Source organism: Marmota flaviventris, chromosome 1, assembly GCF_047511675.1.
Source record: "Marmota flaviventris isolate mMarFla1 chromosome 1, mMarFla1.hap1, whole genome shotgun sequence".
Lineage (NCBI taxonomy): Eukaryota > Metazoa > Chordata > Mammalia > Rodentia > Sciuridae > Marmota > Marmota flaviventris.
Window position 1 is genome coordinate 24284487 of NC_092498.1, and position 18717 is coordinate 24303203.

An 18717-nucleotide genomic window follows, 5' to 3' on the forward strand; every position below is an offset into this window, starting at 1 on the left:
GCACAGTTTGCCTCATTCCACTTCCCTCCTCAGCCTCTACTTGTCTCTAGAAATAGTTGGTAGTCACCTTGGGCCAGATACAGAACAGCCCTGGCCACCTTCAGTCGCCGCTCCCTACTGACCACTTCCAGCCGGTCCAGAAGTCCCATCACATAGGTCTTTTGGGCATCTTCTTCCAACTCCAGCCATTCCTTCCCTTGCACTGGGAATAAAAGACCATATACATACAGTATTGGCTATTGCCAACCCTTCCCAGAAAGGCTCCTGATAGCACCTCTGATCTCAGCCCCTAACAATTCTTTTTTTTTTTTAATTTTTTTTTTTTTTTAGTTATACATGGACACAATGTTTTTATTTCATTTATTTATTTTTATGTGGTGCTGAGGATCAAACCCAGGGTCTCACACGTGAGAGGCGCATGCTCTACCACTGAGCCACAACCCCAGCCCCCCTAACAATTATTTTTTCCAAAAGTTTTCCTAATTAGTTATGTTTTGTAGTGCTGGGAAAAAAAAAAACAAAAAACAAAAAACCCAGGGCCTCACACGTGCTAGGCAAGTGCTCTACCAATAAGCTATATCCCCAGCCCAAAGTTTTTCTTATTTAGCTAAGAAAGAAAAAGGAACAGGAAAAGGACCCAAAATGTTCTGTGCTGAACCCATTCTGTAGCCTCATCGTCAAAATTTTCTCAGTCTTACACATACACAGAGCCTATTCTGTCCTATTTTTCTGCCTTTCTCAAGGAGTTCCTGCTATCTCCATCCATACCTAACTCCTAATCATCCTTAAAGGCCCGATACAAGATGACCTCTTTTACACTAATGCTCCAGTCAAAGACTCTGCTCCTAAGATATTTTATTTTTCTATGACATTTAGTATTTTTCTCTTGGACTCAACTAGTTTTGTATACATCTTCCCATTGCTATAAACCATAACCTCTTTGTAGAAGTGGAAAATTTATCTTCTCCCGGATTCCTGCATCTAATATAACACATACTCACCACACATTTGTTGAATTGAAAATTGAATTGCCTTTTACCAAGTAAGAAAATAGAGATCTGAAGATACCATAGTGTGGGCACAAAAAATTGCTATTGAGAGTGGGGCAGAGTTAGAAGCAGAGGTTAAACATTAATGTCAAAGACTAAGATAGGCATGAGGTTCCATCAGGCAAAAGGGCACTAGTCCAGCCTTGTCTTACCACCCCTCTGTTCTCTTGGACCCTTATACCAGGGAAAGAAGCCCAGCTCAAGATTCTCTTGCTTCTACCCCATTACCTCTTTATTTGAGATATAGAGAATCCTGTATCCCACGTACAAGAGTATATGGTCATGGGGGAGGAAGCTGAAGAGTTATATTTTGCTACAGCCTTTTAATAGATCAGACTGGGATATCATGGAGGGAAAAAATCATGTCTCTATGAGTATGGGTCTGGGATCACCTTGAGTCTTGAAGTCTTCTTCAAAGCATCTCCTGTTAGTGGTGAATTCCAGGTTCTCAGTGTAGCTATACAATTCTGTGGCAGGAAAGACAGAACAGGGTCACATTTGGGAGACCCTAAAGAAAGGGACTGAGGCCAGGCGCAGTGGTGCATGCCTATAATCCCAGTAACTGGGAAGGCTGAGGTAGGAGGATCGCAAGTTTGAAGCCAGCTTCAGCAACTCAGAAAGGTCTTAAGCAACTTAGTGAGACCCTTTCCCAAATTAAAAAAAAGGAGGGGGGCTGGGGATGTGGTCCAGTGGTTAAGCATTCCTGGGTCCAATCCCCAGTACCTGCCCCCCCCCCCCAAAAAAAAAAAGCGGGAGGGCAAGGTGGAGAGGGTGGCATGAAAGAGCTAAACTTCCAACACATTCCTGTGTCCAATTCAATTCAGAGCCAGCTTCCTCCCTTTCAGAGCAGTTAAAAATAGCCACTTGTGTCCCTGGGTGATTAAACCATCAAACCTGTCCTCCTCCTGCCAGCTGGCTGCTGCAGTAGAGAAGGCAGCCTTCGACATTTGGTGAGGACCAGGAGGAGGGTTGGAGCACAGAAGGTTTAAAGTCATCCCTCCTGTTTCTTAGGGCAGTCGCCCATTCTATTTTGTCAACCCAGAATGGAACTATCCTATCTCTACAGAAGAGAAAGGCAATACAACTCCTGAAATTTAGTGGAAAGATCCTTGTGTTGTTCAGGAAGCCAGCACAAGGACTGAAAAAATACCTGCTGATTGCTCTTCAGGGTTGGAGCCAGTTCACTCTCTCCCTGATGTGTTTCCTTGAAAGGTATAAAAGTTTAGATTTCTGTCCATAGCCACCTGGGCAGCAAACCATGTAGAAAGCAGTTATGGTTGCCAAAGGGCTGATTATGCTCAGGAAAACCTAATTTAACTAACAGTAGTCTCTAATATAAAATGCAGAAAGCTTGAGAATAAAAATGTTCATTCCTATAAATACACAAATTCTAGAACATTCTACCTGTACCCTTGTCTTATAGAAGATAAAGAACTGAGTTTTTAAAAATCAATAGGTGATTAACAAGAGTTCCTTAAAATCTCTATTCCCCACTCCCCTGTCAGAGATAATTACAAAAAAGAGAAATTCCTTTATATTTCAGTCAGCTGTCTAATGAGAAACACCTTGTCAGAGCTTCTGAGTCCCAAGTTCCAGAATCTGGGAGTGACCAGAAGCAAATCTCATCTCTGAATCTTAAATAGTTTAGTCATTAGTGGAGAATGTGGATATTATATATCTTATATATTTTTTGAACCAGGGTCTCACTAAGTTGCTCAGGCTGGTCTTGAACCTCTGGGCTCAAATGGTCCCCCTGCCTCAGCTTTCCAAGTAGTTGGGACTACAGGCATATGTAGGCAGGCAAAGATTTCACTGTGACTTAATTTTTTTCTTTCTTTTTTTTGCAGTGCTGGGGATTGAATTTACACAAGTTCTCTACCATTGAGCTACACCCCAACACTATTTTTTTTATGAGTAGAGCACTACAAGCCCAGTCAGAAATGTGAACAAGGCTTGTCCATGGCCATACCACCCTGAATATGCCCAATCTCATTTGATCTTGGAAGCTAAGAAGAATTGGACTTGGTTAGTACTTGAATAGGAGAAAAATAAGCAAAAGCTCTTAGGTACTGGGCTTTGATTTTTAAAGTTCTTATTTTTTAAGTTTTAGATCTCAAGATTTCATATACAGATAAGTAAAAACACATTTAAGACACCTGTGTATCTTCTACCCAGATTAAACAAATGTTAACATTTGCTATATTTGCTTCAGACTGCTCCCCAGTCTTTTATTCCCTTCTCTAGAAGTAATCACTATAATAAAATTGGTGTGTATCCTTCACATGTATACTTTAAAAAAAATTTTTTTTAGATGTTGATAGACCTTCATTTTATTTATTTATATGCGGTGCTGAGAACTGAACCAGTGCTCACACATGCCAGGTAAGTGCACTGCTGCTGAGCCCCAGCCCCAGCCCCTCACATCTCCACTTTTATACTTTTACTACACATGTGTATATCTGTAAACATCATATGATATTGTTTTGTTTGAAAAGATTTTATCTAGTGGCACACACCTATAATCCCAGTAACTCAAGAGGTTGAGGCAGGAGGATAGTAAGTTTGAGTCCAGCCTAGGCAATTTCATGAGACCCTGACTCAAAATAAAAAATAAAAAAGGTTGGGGATGGAGCTCAGTGGTAGAGTACCCCTGAGTTCAAACCCAAGTACAAAAATGTTTTTATCTAAAACAGTATCATATTGTATAAATTGTGCTGTCACTGCTTTCCACCAACTTTTGTTTTTAGCATTTATTGATATAGAAGCATGTTGATACAGATCAACTATATTAATGGCTACAGTGTAGACTGCTGCCCATGCTGAACTAAAGTCACTTGTGTGAATTTGGGGTGATGCAAAATACCACACAGACACAGAATACCTTTTATAAGCTTCAGGACGGCTTTCCCTGGCTCCCGGCCTCAGGCTCCCCAAAAAGGGGGGCAAGAGAAGATCACGAGAGGCTGATGAGAGAGAGAGAGCAGTTCGGAAGTGGGCTTTTATTTGAGAGGAAGCTGTTTCTTAGGACATTCTATCCAAAGAAGGCAGAAGGGGTAGGATTACAAAGGAACAGGTGAGGGTAACTTAACCCCATGAGGTAACGCCTACTCCTAAGCAGAGGTAAAACCCAAGTTATTGTGGGGTGCAATAATTGTTCAGTATCTCTTGCTCAGGACTTAAGGGTATTTATTTCCAGAGCAGCTCCTGACAAGTAGACTATAACACTGATATACTATAGTTTATCCATTCCCCTACTGATGGGTATTTTAGATTGATTTAAAATTTTCAGAATTAAAAACAAGACTGTAATAAACATCTTTGTACATTTTCTTGTGCCCAAGTGTAAGGTTCTTTAGAATATATATCTAATAGAATTACTGGGTCATAATAGATTTTATATTTTCAATTTTATTAGATATGATTTGTATGCAGCTGTAAACAACACATTATATTGTTCTGTTTGAAAATATTTTATCTAAGTAAGCATGGTGGTACATGCCTATAATCCCATTGATTCAGAAGGCTGGGGCAGGAAGATAGTAAGTTCAAGTCCAATTGCCTTCCAACTTTATATTTAGCTTCCCTATACTGTTATACATAGCAGTGCAGAAAAATGCTCATTTCTTTGCATCCTCACCAATCTTAGGCTTTTAAGTTTTGCAATATGAATACTGTGAAGTTATATCTCATTATTTTGCCTTTCCCCATTTACTAATGAAGCTGAACATCTTTTCATATGTTTGTTTATTTTTGTGGTGCTGGGGACTGATTGCATGCTAGGAAAACACTCAACCACTGAATTACACCCCAGATACTCATATAATTACTGACCATTTAGTTTTCTCTTCTATGAATTCATATTCATATTCTTTGTTCACTTCTCTACTGGGTTGTTCATCACTTCTTTGGCCATCCCTCTCTCTCTAATATACATACATACATATAAACATACATATTCTGGATTTGAATCCATTGTTCATTATTAAGCTTAGCTCTCTATTTCTCTGTCACTCATGACAAAATTTATTCCCTGTGCTTATTCACAGAAACTTCTTTTAAAATGTTTGTCTTTTTACTCTGAAAAAGTATGTTTCAAAGTCTCACTTCCATGTAACAGAATATTTAACTTCTGTACCATCTCCACTGAAGCTCGTTTATTAATAACTAATATTCATAACATGTGTAACACTGAGGCCCTTAATGTGAGGTCACGTTTACCCTAAGCTAAAAATCCAGACAGAGAAGCAGCCCAAAGTGAAAGAAGAATGGGATCACTTAACTCCAACTCACAAACATTCAAAAGCAGAGCTCTGCTGTGATGGCTGCAGGTGACATGTCTAGTCTTGCTCAGCTGGCCAGTTGTCTAGAATTTTCTTTAGACATTGCTGAGATTTTCATGAGGGGCAGGTATTAATGGAAGGGAGAAAGATGGAGGTTAGAGAAGCTTAAGAGAAAGAGAGATTAAGGGATAAAGAGAGGGTAGCAGAAAGAATGGGCATGCAAAGACATGAAGAGAAAGAAGTTGATGGGAAGAAGGTGAAGAAAAATCTGATTTGAAAATGTACCAAAACAAATAAATAAGGGTGAGCAGAAAGAACACTATAGCCAAAGAGAATTCACAAAAGACAATATGAAAACAAACACAGAGATAATTACCACTAGAGAATGGAGAGGAAAAGCAATGTGGAGAAGAGCCTTTGTTCAACAGCCACTTGCTGAGACCAGAGAAGCTGCCAGAGATCACAGGCACTTTCCTCTCCTCCTGGTTATTGTTCCACTTCCTAGTGACCCATATATTTCATACCTGACAACTCTGCTGCATGCCCATCTGCATCTCCATATTCAAACTCCAGAGTGGGGCAGTCCACAGAACCCTGTAATGGAAATTTTTTTTCTGGTAACTAAGGTAACTTGGGGAAAGGATTTGCAAAGGGAAATTTATACCTTCATTTCACCTTCTTCCCCTGTTGGAGGCCAAGGTTAGATCAGGGAATCAATTACAAAGTCCCATTTGGCCCTTTCACCCGAGAAGTTCATTTTTCTAAGCTAAAACTTGAGGCTTAGTATAAAAAGAGATGAGGGTTCCTATATAAAAATCAGAAAGTGGTAAAGGACATGATTTGTTAGCAGAAATGAAATCTACAACCCGTACCCTTATCTAATCTACATAAACATGGACCAGAGGGGCATCTAACTGATACCTTAAAAAATGAGATGGACAACTTATTAGAGAACAAGAAATGGATCCTAGCCTTATTTCTGTCATTAACCCCCTGTATGATTTGGGGCATGTCTCATACTGTGGATCACAGGTCCTCATTTACAGAGTTTTTTCAGCCCTAATATTCCACAACTTAAGGTTGTCAAATGGGGTACCATTTCCACTCCAAGTTGAATTAAAGGCTTAATTTCCTATGATGTTGCATATATAACCATATTAAAAATACTTTTAATATAATCCTACCTCTTTAAGCATTTTGTGGGTATTTTCTTTTACACAACTTTAAAATTTTGAATTTTAGCTGCCACATACTATGTGATCATGGGCAAGTTAATCTCTCTGTGCCTCAGTGTGGTATAAAAAATATATTTCATCTTTGCCCTTGGTTCTTGGCACAGAGCTCCTAATAACTTTAGAACTTCTTGATAGGACTGTCTGTTATTCATAATGAGCCCCTGTCAACCATATCAGAAGTTATGCTAATGAGGTGATTCATGGAGGGTCCTTAGATAGTTTCAAGGGAGGAATTGGCCCTGCCAGAAAAACCAAGTGTATGTTTTGAAGATATAACTTAGCACCACCCCACCTGAATTGTGGTGACTATAGACTGATTTCAGTCACATGGTCAATGGTTTAATCATGCCTAAGAAATGAAACTCCATATGAAAACCATGAAACAACTACTTGGGTGGCTTTTGGGTTGGTGAACAAATCAATGTGCTAGGAGTATGGTTCCCTAATAGAGGGCATAGATGCTCCATTCTACTTTAGGCTCATACCTTTCATTTGGCTGTTTCTAAGTTGTATCTTTTACTAAAAATTTGTAATCATAAGTATATGCATTCCTGAGTTCTATGAGTTATTCTACCCACTGGGGCTGGTATCTAAAGCGAGATTGAGAACTTAACATGTAGGGTATGAGATAACTCTAGGTAGTATCAGAATTGAATTGAAATGTAAGATATCCAGGGTGTGTCAGGGAATTGTTGGAAATTGATGTGCTCAGTTTTCTAATCTGTAAAATGAGAATAATAGGACTTACTTCACAGAGTTGACATAAGGACTAAATGAGTTAATAGGAAAGGCACTTAGCATAACACCTAGCACTTGGCAGCACAATGTGGGTGGTTACTCTACTTATAATTTTAATATTTTATTATAAGAGCATTCTTCTCATATTATTATGACAATTACTTTAAATAGTTACATACATGGATGGATATCTACTGGTTTACTTAAGCAATTCTCCAATTTTGAACATAAAGTTATAATACTCTTACAATTTTTTTAATACTTGGGATCTTTCCTAAGATTCTTATAAATTCTTATAATTCTTATAAAGGGAATTTTCAACTCTAATGGATATTTTTGTGGCTGTCTGTATACCACAAGATGTTTACTTACACTGCCAACAAAGCAAATCATGTAATCATGTTTAACTCTACTATAACAAAGATTTCCAAGTTTTTTATTATGGGCACAAATATATATATATATATATATATATATATATATATATATATATATATATATACACACACACACAATATCTTTAGTTTATTTAATTATTTTTATGTGGTGCTGAGAATCAAACCCAGTGCCTCATGCATGTGAGGCAAGTGCTCAACCATAAGCTACAACCCACAATGTTTTATTCTTATTCTGGTAAGGAGGAACTTAAAAAGCTTAATAATCCAAAAATGGGAAGAACACAACCTCAGAATAAAGTGGTTTCATTAAAAACAGTGTTTTCAGAAAATAATAAATATAATTTATATAACATACAAGAACTGGAATAAAAATTTACCCTTACTATATGAGATGAACTGATGTTTTCTATTATCCTATTCCTCAAAAAAATAAAAAAATAAAAAGTTGGTCCCATTTATAGGTTGCTCCCTACAGTTTGAAAACCACTGTTTTAAAATTTTAAATTGCATACATCCTTTGAATTCAATATAGTGAGGTTAAATTTTAGAAAAACTCACTTTGTTGCCCTTAATTTTCCCACACAACATTTAAAACTTTGTCAAGGACCTTAGGAACCAATAAACAAGAAGATCTGGCTAAAAGAAGTGTAAGAGTGAAATCTTTTTCTTTTTTCCTTCCTTTCTTTCTTACCTCTTCTCTTCATGGTACTGGGGATGGGCGGGGGTAAAACCTATTATGAATTTTCTTTTTACAGCAGGGGGTGGTTCAGGGGTTTGAACTCAGGGGCACTCAACCACTGAGCCACATCCCCAGCCCTATTTTGTTATTTTATTCAGAGACAGGGTCTCACTGAGTTGCTTGGCACCTTGCTTTTGCTGAGTCTGGCTTTGAACTTGCAATCCTCCAGTCTCAGCCTTCCAAGCCACTGGGATTACAGGCGTGCACCACTGAACCCAGCTATGAATCTTCTTATTAAGCAAATAATTATTCTCTAACTTCCTTTTTTAGTGCATGAGATGTTCATGTACCTTTAAGGCTTTGGAAGAGGGTGGGTCAACAGTGCCCCCTGTACCAACAGTAATTCTCTTCTAGTAATTATCTACAAGCCCTAGAGAAAAAAGAAAATAATTTCCTCTAAGCATTGTCTTCCACAGGACAGCAAAGAGAAGGAAAAAAAAAAGAGAGAGAGAACAGATCTGGCTTCTGGGTATTGTAGTGATAGGGGATGTACTGACAGGTACATCCTGCTGCAGTGCAAGGTAGAGGAAAGCTAATCTTTCCAGCTAGGCTTTCGGCAGGCATTGAACCCAGATAGAGATGATCACTGCAGTTGTTCATTTCCAGGCATGAAGAATACAGCTGCAGACAATAAGCAGGTAAACTGTAGTGCAAGTGGAAAGCTCTGAGTCTCCAGACACCAAGCTCATTGGCAAAAGCAAAGTACTATCAGAGCCTTTTCCTGAAGGACAACTTGATAGTTGGAACATGCCTCCTACTTCAGAAGAGATTAGGGGTAGGGAGTGTTTTTGAATTCTCTCATAGACTATATCACTCTAAAATTATTTTATTTGCTGATTGTCAGCCTCCTGCCCCCACTTTCTAGTTAACTGCACAAGGGCAAAGACCTTTCTTGTTCCCTGATGTATCCCTGGAAACTAAAACAGTGCCTGACATATCAAAAGGCCTCAATAACTTTGTGAGACTGAGAACTTAACATGTAGGTTCTGAATTAACAATGTATTGCTGAATTAATAAATAATTCATCCCCTACCAATTTTTTTTTTTTTTTTTTTTTTTTTAGCAATTTTGCAGGGGAAGGAAGCACACCAGATCCCTCAGGAGGGAGATGATGTAGATATGATCCAGAAGACAAAAGGGCTGAGCTCTTGCTTGTATGAGGTAGTGACTTTGGGCCAGTCTTTTCACCTCCTTTACCTCTATCTTTTAAAAAGCAAGGATTGGAAGTTTAAGTGGTAGAGCACATACTTAGCATTTTCTAGGCTCTGGGTTCAATTGCTGGGGAGGGAGGGGAAAAATAATGAAAAGGAAGATAACAATTCCTATGTGGCTTGTGTCTGATTAGGAAGCATACCTGAAATCACTTGGGAAGCTGTGAAATACTATCCAGTGATAAACTGTGGACTGGAACACCAAGACCTAGCTTTTAGTACCAGCTCTGATGATGATGATGATGTTGATGATGATGATGATAGTAATATAGTTAAGAGCTACTATGTACTGACCAATTAATTACATGAATTGTTTGAACATTTTAGATTCAATCATCTCATTTTGACTTTATCACAATCTTCTGCGGTAGGCAGCTAACCCCATTTCACAGATGAAGAAACTGGAGCTCAGAGAGGTTTGGTAATTTACCAAAAGCCACATAGACAGCAAAAGGTAGTGTGGGATTCAAAACCTGGTTTGACCAACCAAGAAGCTTGGTGTTCTTAGCCGCTCACTATGCCAGATGTCTGATCTTGGACAAGTTAGTTCTGTCTCTTTTACTCTGTAAATGAAAGGGATAGACCAGTTGATACCGAAAGATTCTTCCACCTCTGACAGTTTCTGATCTATTCTCCTGATCCCTGCTCAGATCCAATTCTACTCTTGGATAGTTGATGAAAACTGGCTGGGTGAGGGTGTGGAGGAGTGATAATAATTCAGTCCTTTCGTCGTCCTAGTTAGGATTTCTTTTTTAGAAGAGGAGGAAGAGACCCAAATATTCACACTCCTAGCTGTATCTAGTTCCATTCAAACAGCCCCAACCTGAATTCTGTCTTATTTAACCCTTACGGGCAGGGGCCCGATGTCCGCAAGTGCTCCCCACACCCAGCGGGGTAGGTGGTGGCAGGAGAAGGGCAGGAGACCCGCGGCCAATGTAGACCAGCCTGGGGGCCCATCGCAGGCACCCCGGAGTGGGAAAGGGGCCACGCACTCGTCGACCTTCCCTCCCGCAGCCAGCTATGGCCTCCCACCCCTGAGGTTGGCCCCTTAACCTCTCTGCGTCTTTCCCTCCCCTGTAAAACCGGATCCGAATTCTTGCTTCCTGGGACGAACAAGTGAGATTAATATTTGAAAAGTATCTGGTACGCTCACTACCGCGCTGCGTCTTGGTGCCAGAGGGGGCAGGGGAGGCCAGAGGGGCTTGGGGCAAGCCCCACAGTCAGACGTGCGAAGGGTCGCGCTGCAGAACCAAGTCCCGCTGCGGTGGACCCTGCAGGCACCGGCTCCAGGAGGGCCGCCCGCGAGCGCCGGGGGCTCCCGGGCCGAGGCTGAATCACCTCAGCCGCCGCTTCCCGCCTTCAGGCGTCTCACAGTCCCAACCAAGGTTCTCCGAATTCCTCACCTCCGACTCCCGCCGCTGGCTGCGGAACGCCTCCCGGCCCTTGGGTGCCGCCGGCTTCCCTTTGCCGCCGCCGTTGCCGTTGCCGTTTCCATTGCCATTGGTGGGCGGTCCCCCGGCCCCGGACGCCGCAGGGTCCTCCATGCCGCGGGTCAGCGGCGCGCCTCAGCGATCTCTGCCCGGGGCGACCCCGCCGCCGCGCGCCCCGAGCCAGGCCCTGCCTCTCCGCCACTATTGGCTGTGACCCCTCCCAGAGGCCCCACCCCGCTGCGCGATTGGCTGCTGGACCGGTCGGAGCGGGACTTGGAGGAGGTGGGGGCTCTTTCAAGGAATATTTTCCTCCCTACCCCCCCGTTTTCTTTTCTTTTTTCTTTTTCTTTTTAATTCCTGCAGCGTTGCTGGTGCCTCGACACTCTTAGGTGGCTCCCCGCTCCACCTCCCTCCCTCCACGGGTCCTTGATCTTAAGGCGGTTTACGTCTTCGCTTCTCGCTTGGTGTCTCGGAGCGCTCTCCCTCCTTCCATTTTCCGGGAGCTCTAGTCACCGCTCCCTGCCCCACTGCGTCTGCATTTCCCTATTATCACACTCCAGATCCCCAAATCCTGGCTCCTGCATACGTCCCATATTCCGTTTAGCCGCAGGGGAAGGTTGGCACCGCCGGGTGGAAGAACTCGCTCTCTAGGGAAGCTTTCTGAAGAGAACGCATCCCTCCCAGAGTGAAGGCTGGCTAGGGGACTGAGGGTTGAGGAGTAGGATTGGTGCTTTGAGGGCTGCTCCTGGTCATCTTCCCTTCTCTGCTGTACGGGCACCTTACTCATAGTGTGAATAGACAGCAAGCCCTTCTTCCTTTCCTTCCTTTTCTTATAAGATCCTTCCTAGGGGCTCAGAGTTACTAGGGGCAATTGAAGGTTGTGTGGTTTTCCATCTCCTGAATTTATCCAAAAAGCAGCTTGTGGCAAATATTTTTGGCAGCTCTGACTTGGTAATGGAAGCTCCAAACAAGCACACTGAAGGGAATGGGTGGAACCAGACCACTATCCACAGCCCAGTTCCTGTAGGAAAGGATTTGGGGACTTGTTGAACTGTGCTTGATGCCAGGCAGGCATTACACTAGGCACTTTACAGGTATCAGTCATGCCTCTGACAGGTTATGCTCACGAATCAATTATTATTGATGAGGAAACAAGTACTCACAGAGTACTCCTTGCGGGCAGTTCCCAATGTATCATATTGTATCTTGTCTGTGTCCTGCCTATGTTGTTCTCTGAAGGAAACTTTTGTTTTCTTGGTTGACTTTGGTTATTCCTTAAACATTCTAGTTATCACCCCCTTCTTGTTCAGAAAGCCTTCTTTTTGACACTCCTCTTTGCCTTGATACAAATCTTAGCATTTCCCAAAGGAATTATTCCCCTTTTCCATATCTTAGGGATACCTCCATCCCTTTCTTGCCATCTCTCTCCCTCATTCTTCCCTTTGCCAGTTGGTAGATGACAGATCACGGCAGGCATGTGAAAACACCACTTGGAGATTTCTGGGTTCCTTTCTATGATCCCCTACATCTCCTTACTGACCTCACCCATCTTCCCATTACTCTCCCATTCCCAAGACTGCCCCAACGTGAATATAAACTTCTTGTGAGTAGGGCCAAGTTTCATTAATTTTTGTATACTTCATTTCTGTAGGTTTAACACAGGATTTCACCACCTCTGTCCTATTGACATTTGGGGCTGAAAAAAATATTATGAGAGATTGTCCCATGCATTGTAGGATTCATGGCCTCCCCTCAGTAGATGCCAGTAGCATTCTCTGTGACAACCAAAATTGCCTCTAGATATTGCAGATGTCCTGTGTAGTGAAATGGCCTATTGAGGTCTCCTAGTTTTCAGAATTGAGCTGATGTGAATTTCCAAGAAAGTCATTGGCTCAAGGCCTAAATTATTTGATTTTGAAATTTTTTCAGAGAATAATTTTTAAACTCTTAAAAATTTATACTCTGCATTAAAATTCACAACCCACGCCTAGCTCATCACTGCTTTAATTTGATAAAACTGCCACAGCACAGCCCATTGAGTTTCTTACTAAAAATAATTCATTATCTACTGTTCTTTCTCCCAATATTTCTCCTAAGCAGTCATACCTCCAGGACAGATAGTCCCAGAATTTTATATTCTTTTGAGAGCCTACTAAATCAGTAGTATCCCCACAAGAGGCAGAAATCTCTACCAGTGGTCAGTTTTGAGGCTTTGCTCATTTTCCTGCCTATCCCTAGGGCAAAGAAATCTACTGGGAGCAGAAATGAGGATAGGCCTTCTTATCTCCTCTGGCCTATCCTGACCCTAGAGCTCCACCTGGCTTTACTTTCAAAGAAGGGATTTGAAAAATTGGTGCTGTGGAGATTGCAAAGAATGAACAGATATGACAGAACTTGTCATATATAGGAAAATATCCAGAAAAAAAACTGGAAGGAGTAACAAGAGTCCACAGATTAACTGAAAACTTGATACTATTGGCCACGGAATTGGCGTACAAATTTTCTTTTAGGTTATATTTCAATGAAAGAATGACAGTCATCAATACCACTGACCACAAAGACACCCACAAATATACTTGGGAGCTAATTAGTCAGGTCTGGTCTACATGTCTTTTCATATTGCAAGGATGGCCACAGTGTTGGGTTATTTTAAAACCTACACTACCAGCTGGGTGCAGTAGTGCATGCCTGTGATTCAGGCAACTTGGGAAACTGAATCAAGATGATCCATCACAAGTTCCAAGACCAGCCTCAGCAATTTATTAAGGCCCTAAGCAATTTAGTAAGACCCTGTCCTTAAATAGACTGGGGATGTAGCTTGGTGGTAAAGCACCTTTGGATTCAATCCCTAATACCAAAAGAACAACAACAAAAAATCCCCCAAACCCTACACTACCAATTTCCCTTGTACTGAAACTCAGGCTGCTGTTAGAGGTTTAGAGGTATAGATTAGGTATAGTTACTAGTCACAAGGATCAAACATACCTTCTTCCCATTTAAGCGCTCTAATCCATGGAGTCAAATACTTGATTAAGTAGATAGCACTTGGCATTGAGATAACTTTAAATTGTCTTAAATAAGATGCAGGGTGATTTAAAGTACCTTGTTTTTTAGGGTATTAGGCAGCCAGGATAATACAGTAGAAAAAGGATAGAACACCCTCTTTTCCGCAGAAAGGGCATGTGTGGGTGTAATAATTCAACAGAGTCTGTAGGGCCCTAAAATGAGAAAGGGAATTAATGTTTATGCACTAAGCAGTATGTGCCAGGTTTCGTAAGCAGTACTTTTTACACAACAGGTCATTAAATCTTTGTCCTAAGAGATATGCATTATGTATTTTACAGGCAAGAAAACTAGAGCTTTGATTGGGTTTATTATTTGGCTAACTTACAAAACCTGTAAATGGCAGAGCTGGAATTCAAACCCAAATTAATCTGATTCAAAGTCCAAGTTCCTCTCCACAATTCTGTGAGGTAAAGAAACTTGCACAGCAGTGGGCAGCCAGGCTGACCCTGTGAGTCTGAAACTAAGACCCAAGTACCCAAGTTTCCATTCTTCACAAAGGAGGTGTCAAGCCCTGCTGGAAGGGAACAAATCCTGCCAGTTGACTCACAGGCCTCATTACTAGCTGCTAGCAGCATTCTCCTCTTAACTGGAATGGCACAAGCTTTGAGCCACTACCAACTGCCCCAAATATTTTAACCCAATGGCCCTTAGTTTAAATAAATGGAAATCAAAGAGGCAGAAGATTCTGATAGGGAGGAAAACACCTTGCATATAGTACATAGAACTAGTTTAGGTTGTCAATTAAAGGAGATGGCTACCCTGGTAGTTGGGAAAAATCAGGTGAATGGATTCATCCTCCAGGGTTACCTGAGTTAGAATAAAACCTCCATGGGCTGGGGATGTGGCTCAAGTGGTAATGCGCTTGCCTGGCATGCGCGGTGGTGCTGGGTTTGATCCTCAGCACCACATAAAAATAAAGATGTTGTGTCTACCGAAAAAACTAAAAAATAAATATTAAAAAGTTCTCTCTTTTTAAAAAAACAAAACAAAAAAATCCTCCATGATTCATTTTGCTCTTCCCTTTGGCTGGTTGTAACTACGTCCTGAGTATCTGGATCCTTTGGTCCCAAATTGTGGGGATATTAACGTTCTGTACTCTCTAGTTAAAGGCAGGGCATAGAGGGCTTGAAGGACCTAGAACCATCCTTTAGTTTCTCTACCTTGATAAGACTATAGCCTCAATTCCCCAGGGTAGTGGTTCTGACAAGGCACCTTCTTTACAAACATAGCCAGGATGTGGTGGTGGGAGAGAGGAGAAGCTATTAGTGGAGTGGCCCAGCATGGAATAAGGGTTTCAAGGTATAATTAACTCTAACACACCAGTAGTAACTGCTTTGGTTTTTCACATCCTTGCCCTATAGCAGGCTTGCTAGCTCATTGCCCAGAGACTTCATTTCTGAGTTCCTAGTTAACAGAAGGAATACTCTCAAGACAAGAATCCATTTTAAGAATATTTTATTTGTCTTTTGAGATTACATAATCATTATTGCTGATCTAATACAATCACTTAGACATAAAGATTTCCAAGAGCTTCTCAGAAGTGGCGATCCTTAGAAGTTTTTGTTCCTTTTAATAAGATGATAGTGAGAACTAGATGATTTTTTTTTATATATATATGTATGTATAGTTTAGGACTTGTCCACATATAATTTGCTGGTGTTGCCTATTTTCTTTCCATAATTTTCCTTTATTAAAAAAGCTTAATGCAACAATGCATTTTGATTCTTTTTAAACCATGACAAAGTTAATTTTGAGATAACCACAGGAGCAGCAATTTCAGATCTGTTCAGATAAAAGCCAAGCAGCAAAAAAGCTTTGCAGGAGTGTGTGGCCACAGAGAGCCATGCTCACTTGGGAAGGTAGGATGGGGAGTTGGGAGGGCAGAGGGAAAGTAGACTAGATGCATTTTTTTCTCAGTGAGAAAAAATGGAAATTGAATATTTCCATTAAGAAGGCAAAAAGACCTTGAAAGTAGCATGAATTCATTGAAGATAAAATAGTATGTATCCCCACAGGCCAGGGTCACATACAAAGAGATAATCAGCCTTCTTTCCCATGCCTCCTGATACCTAGGATGCATCTAAGGTGAGAGGCTGGAGGAAAGAAGACATATTTGGTCTGATTCCAAGGGTAGAGGGAATAATGATCAGATTCCAACATTAATAAACAATCCAAATAGGAGGCCTGGGACTCCTTCTTTTTAATGGTTGATGAAACAGGGTCCCCAGAGAGAGAGGAAGGGAGGTCATCTGAAACTCAGAGGCAAATAGCTCACCATGGGCAGCAACACTGACAACCTAACTTAGAAGCCCATGTGGCTCCTCTTCTATTTGGAGTGAGTGTCTTCACTATCGTGAGACAGAGTGTTAAAAGTACCAGCACATAGTAAGCTCCACAGAGAGCAAGGCTTTGCTGAGAAACAGCAGGTTATGATTTTTGGTCTAAGAACATAATAGGCAAGAGTCCAGATATCTGTCTAATGGAATCTGCTGGACATAGATGAGGTAAGATCTGAATCTTTTGGTAAAGAGATCCAATTAATACAACCATCAGAACTGGGCAGGCAAAAGAACTTATTAGTCTAGCAGAAGTTTCAGCATTTATAGTCTTCCTTATAAATTAGAATATAGTCACGTATATGGCACTTTTCCAATAGTGCTAAGAAATGGCCTCTGAAGAACCAGACTCAATGGGCTGAGTCTATATTTTATTTAATGGTGCAAATAGCCATCTACCAAGTTATACCTCCGTATCTCCAGAAGAAAGGACATTTCCAGAGTAGCTCTAAGGGTATATGTGAAGACCAGGGGAAGTTGAACAGGGTGGAGGTAGAGGGTGGTCAGGATAGGAAGGTTTTAGTAACTCTGGATGGTCTGGTATTTCCTTGAGTCACCTTGGTCTTGAGACTTTTGAGGCAGACCATCATAAGGAAAAAAAGGGAAACAAACATGAGAGCATTAAATAGGGTTGGTTGAGGGAAGAGAGACTTATTTCATTCAAGATTCCTAGAGTCATTCCAGACTTCAATCCTTAGAACTAATGTGGTCCCAAATGGAAACCTTAAAGTCAGCAAGTTAGCCTCTAACAGGAATTCAACTTTTGGGTGGGATATAAAATTCCATGTTGCTTGCATTACTAATATTTTTTATAATGCTGGAGTTACTCAAGAAATGAACTCTGAAACAGAAATCTTAAAAAGGTCAGAACACAAAGATATGCCAGCTGAAGAAAGACCACTGATCAAATTGTAGTTGGTTTTACCATGGCAATGGCCAAAGGGATAAATGAATGATGAGGTTCAAGCTAGTCAAACTAGCTTTGGTCATCTGGATACAGGTTATAGTGTCATCTCTACCCCTCAGCCAGTCAAGCTGCCAAGTCTTTTCTAGGAACAAACATACCTGCTTCTTGAGAGTGTCAAGTAGTGGGCCTAAAACACCTGTCCCATTTCCAAAGACTTAAACCTCTAAATCCCTGGGAAAGTATGCCTTTCCCTACTTAGTTTCAGAAGTATTTTTAGGTAATAACAAAAGTTTAAGCAAGCAGTGTTCCACAACAAGCCCTCCTTTTCTGAGACAATGCCAATCTGAAGGGGTCTTCCTGGGAAAATATCCAGTAAAATGACAAGAAAACAAAACTATGGGTCCTGGTGGTACTGGCTCTCACTTCCTGAGTAGAGTTTGATGGGGTTGGAAAGATGGTTAAAAAAAAAGTCTGACAAACATCAGAGCTGTTGACGAGATCATGAAGGTATATCCCTCTTGGAACCAGAAAGCATCAAAATGGACATAAATATTCAAGAAGAAAGGAATGCTGGGTAAGGAAGGACACCCCAGTAGGCACAGTCACAGGCCCAGCTAAGTTCTTAATGCAGCTTGCCAAGGCCTTAACACTCCTTCCTGACTAGCCTTTTTATAGAGAAGGCAGTGATAGTGATGGTCAAGGCTGGGAACTCAGGTCACATTGATTCAGTGGCTCCCAAAGGCCTCACCTGGGGAAGGGCCAAAGCTAAGAAAGGCAGCTGCTAAAAATTTATTCCAGAAAACCCAGGGAACAGGAGGCCTGGAATCCCTGGACTAACTCCTGAGCCTGAACATGAGAAAAATGGCCATTGCTGAGGATTCAGAGTCAATGGGGAATGATGTGTATGATGCACTAGGAATGGGTCCCCCATTTCTTTCCTTCCTCAGTCTGTCCTCTGTAGCTCTCATGGCCCTCGGAGCAGTAACCACACTCTGGGCCAAGGCTACAGGCACAGGATTCTAGATTTTAATAAATAAATAACCTAACACACAGGGTGAGCACGGCGGGCAGCTGATTGAAGGAGCAGCTTGCTAGGTCTTTCTTGGATAGTAGTGGAGAAAAGGCATGGAGTTCTATTCCTTATAATGTCTTCTGGCTTGAGTTACAGGCACTTAATACCTGGAGGAAAAAAAAAAAGATAAGACTGATTTTATCAGGTAGTGGGGGATGACAGAACAAGAAGAGCCTACTTAAGGTGTAACAGGGAGGCAGGGGCTTTTCTGGAGGGTATGGTGAGTGTAGATGATTGTGTTTTTTCTTCACATCAG

At 41.3% G+C, this 18717-nt stretch overlaps 2 protein-coding genes across 4 annotated transcripts in view; both read right to left on the reverse strand.

The window, feature by feature from the left end:
- Strip2 (striatin interacting protein 2) overlaps nucleotides 1-11194 on the reverse strand; it is a 45552-nt gene extending 34358 nt beyond the window's left edge. The window contains exons 1-4 of the mRNA XM_027950150.2: nucleotides 11054-11194; nucleotides 5854-5923; nucleotides 1442-1516; nucleotides 68-202 (exon numbers count right to left, since the gene is read on the reverse strand). Coding sequence (XP_027805951.1) covers nucleotides 68-202; nucleotides 1442-1516; nucleotides 5854-5923; nucleotides 11054-11194 — 421 coding nt within the window. The remainder of the gene's footprint in view (nucleotides 1-67; nucleotides 203-1441; nucleotides 1517-5853; nucleotides 5924-11053) is intronic.
- Nucleotides 11195-15584: 4390 nt separating this feature from the next.
- Nucleotides 15585-18717, reverse strand: part of Ahcyl2 (adenosylhomocysteinase like 2) — a 193257-nt gene continuing 190124 nt past the window's right edge. For all 3 annotated transcript variants that reach the window (XM_027950123.2, XM_027950122.2, XM_027950124.2), the window contains one exon: nucleotides 15585-18568. In XM_027950123.2, coding sequence (XP_027805924.1) covers nucleotides 18562-18568 — 7 coding nt within the window. In that variant the 3' untranslated portion in view covers nucleotides 15585-18561. The remainder of the gene's footprint in view (nucleotides 18569-18717) is intronic.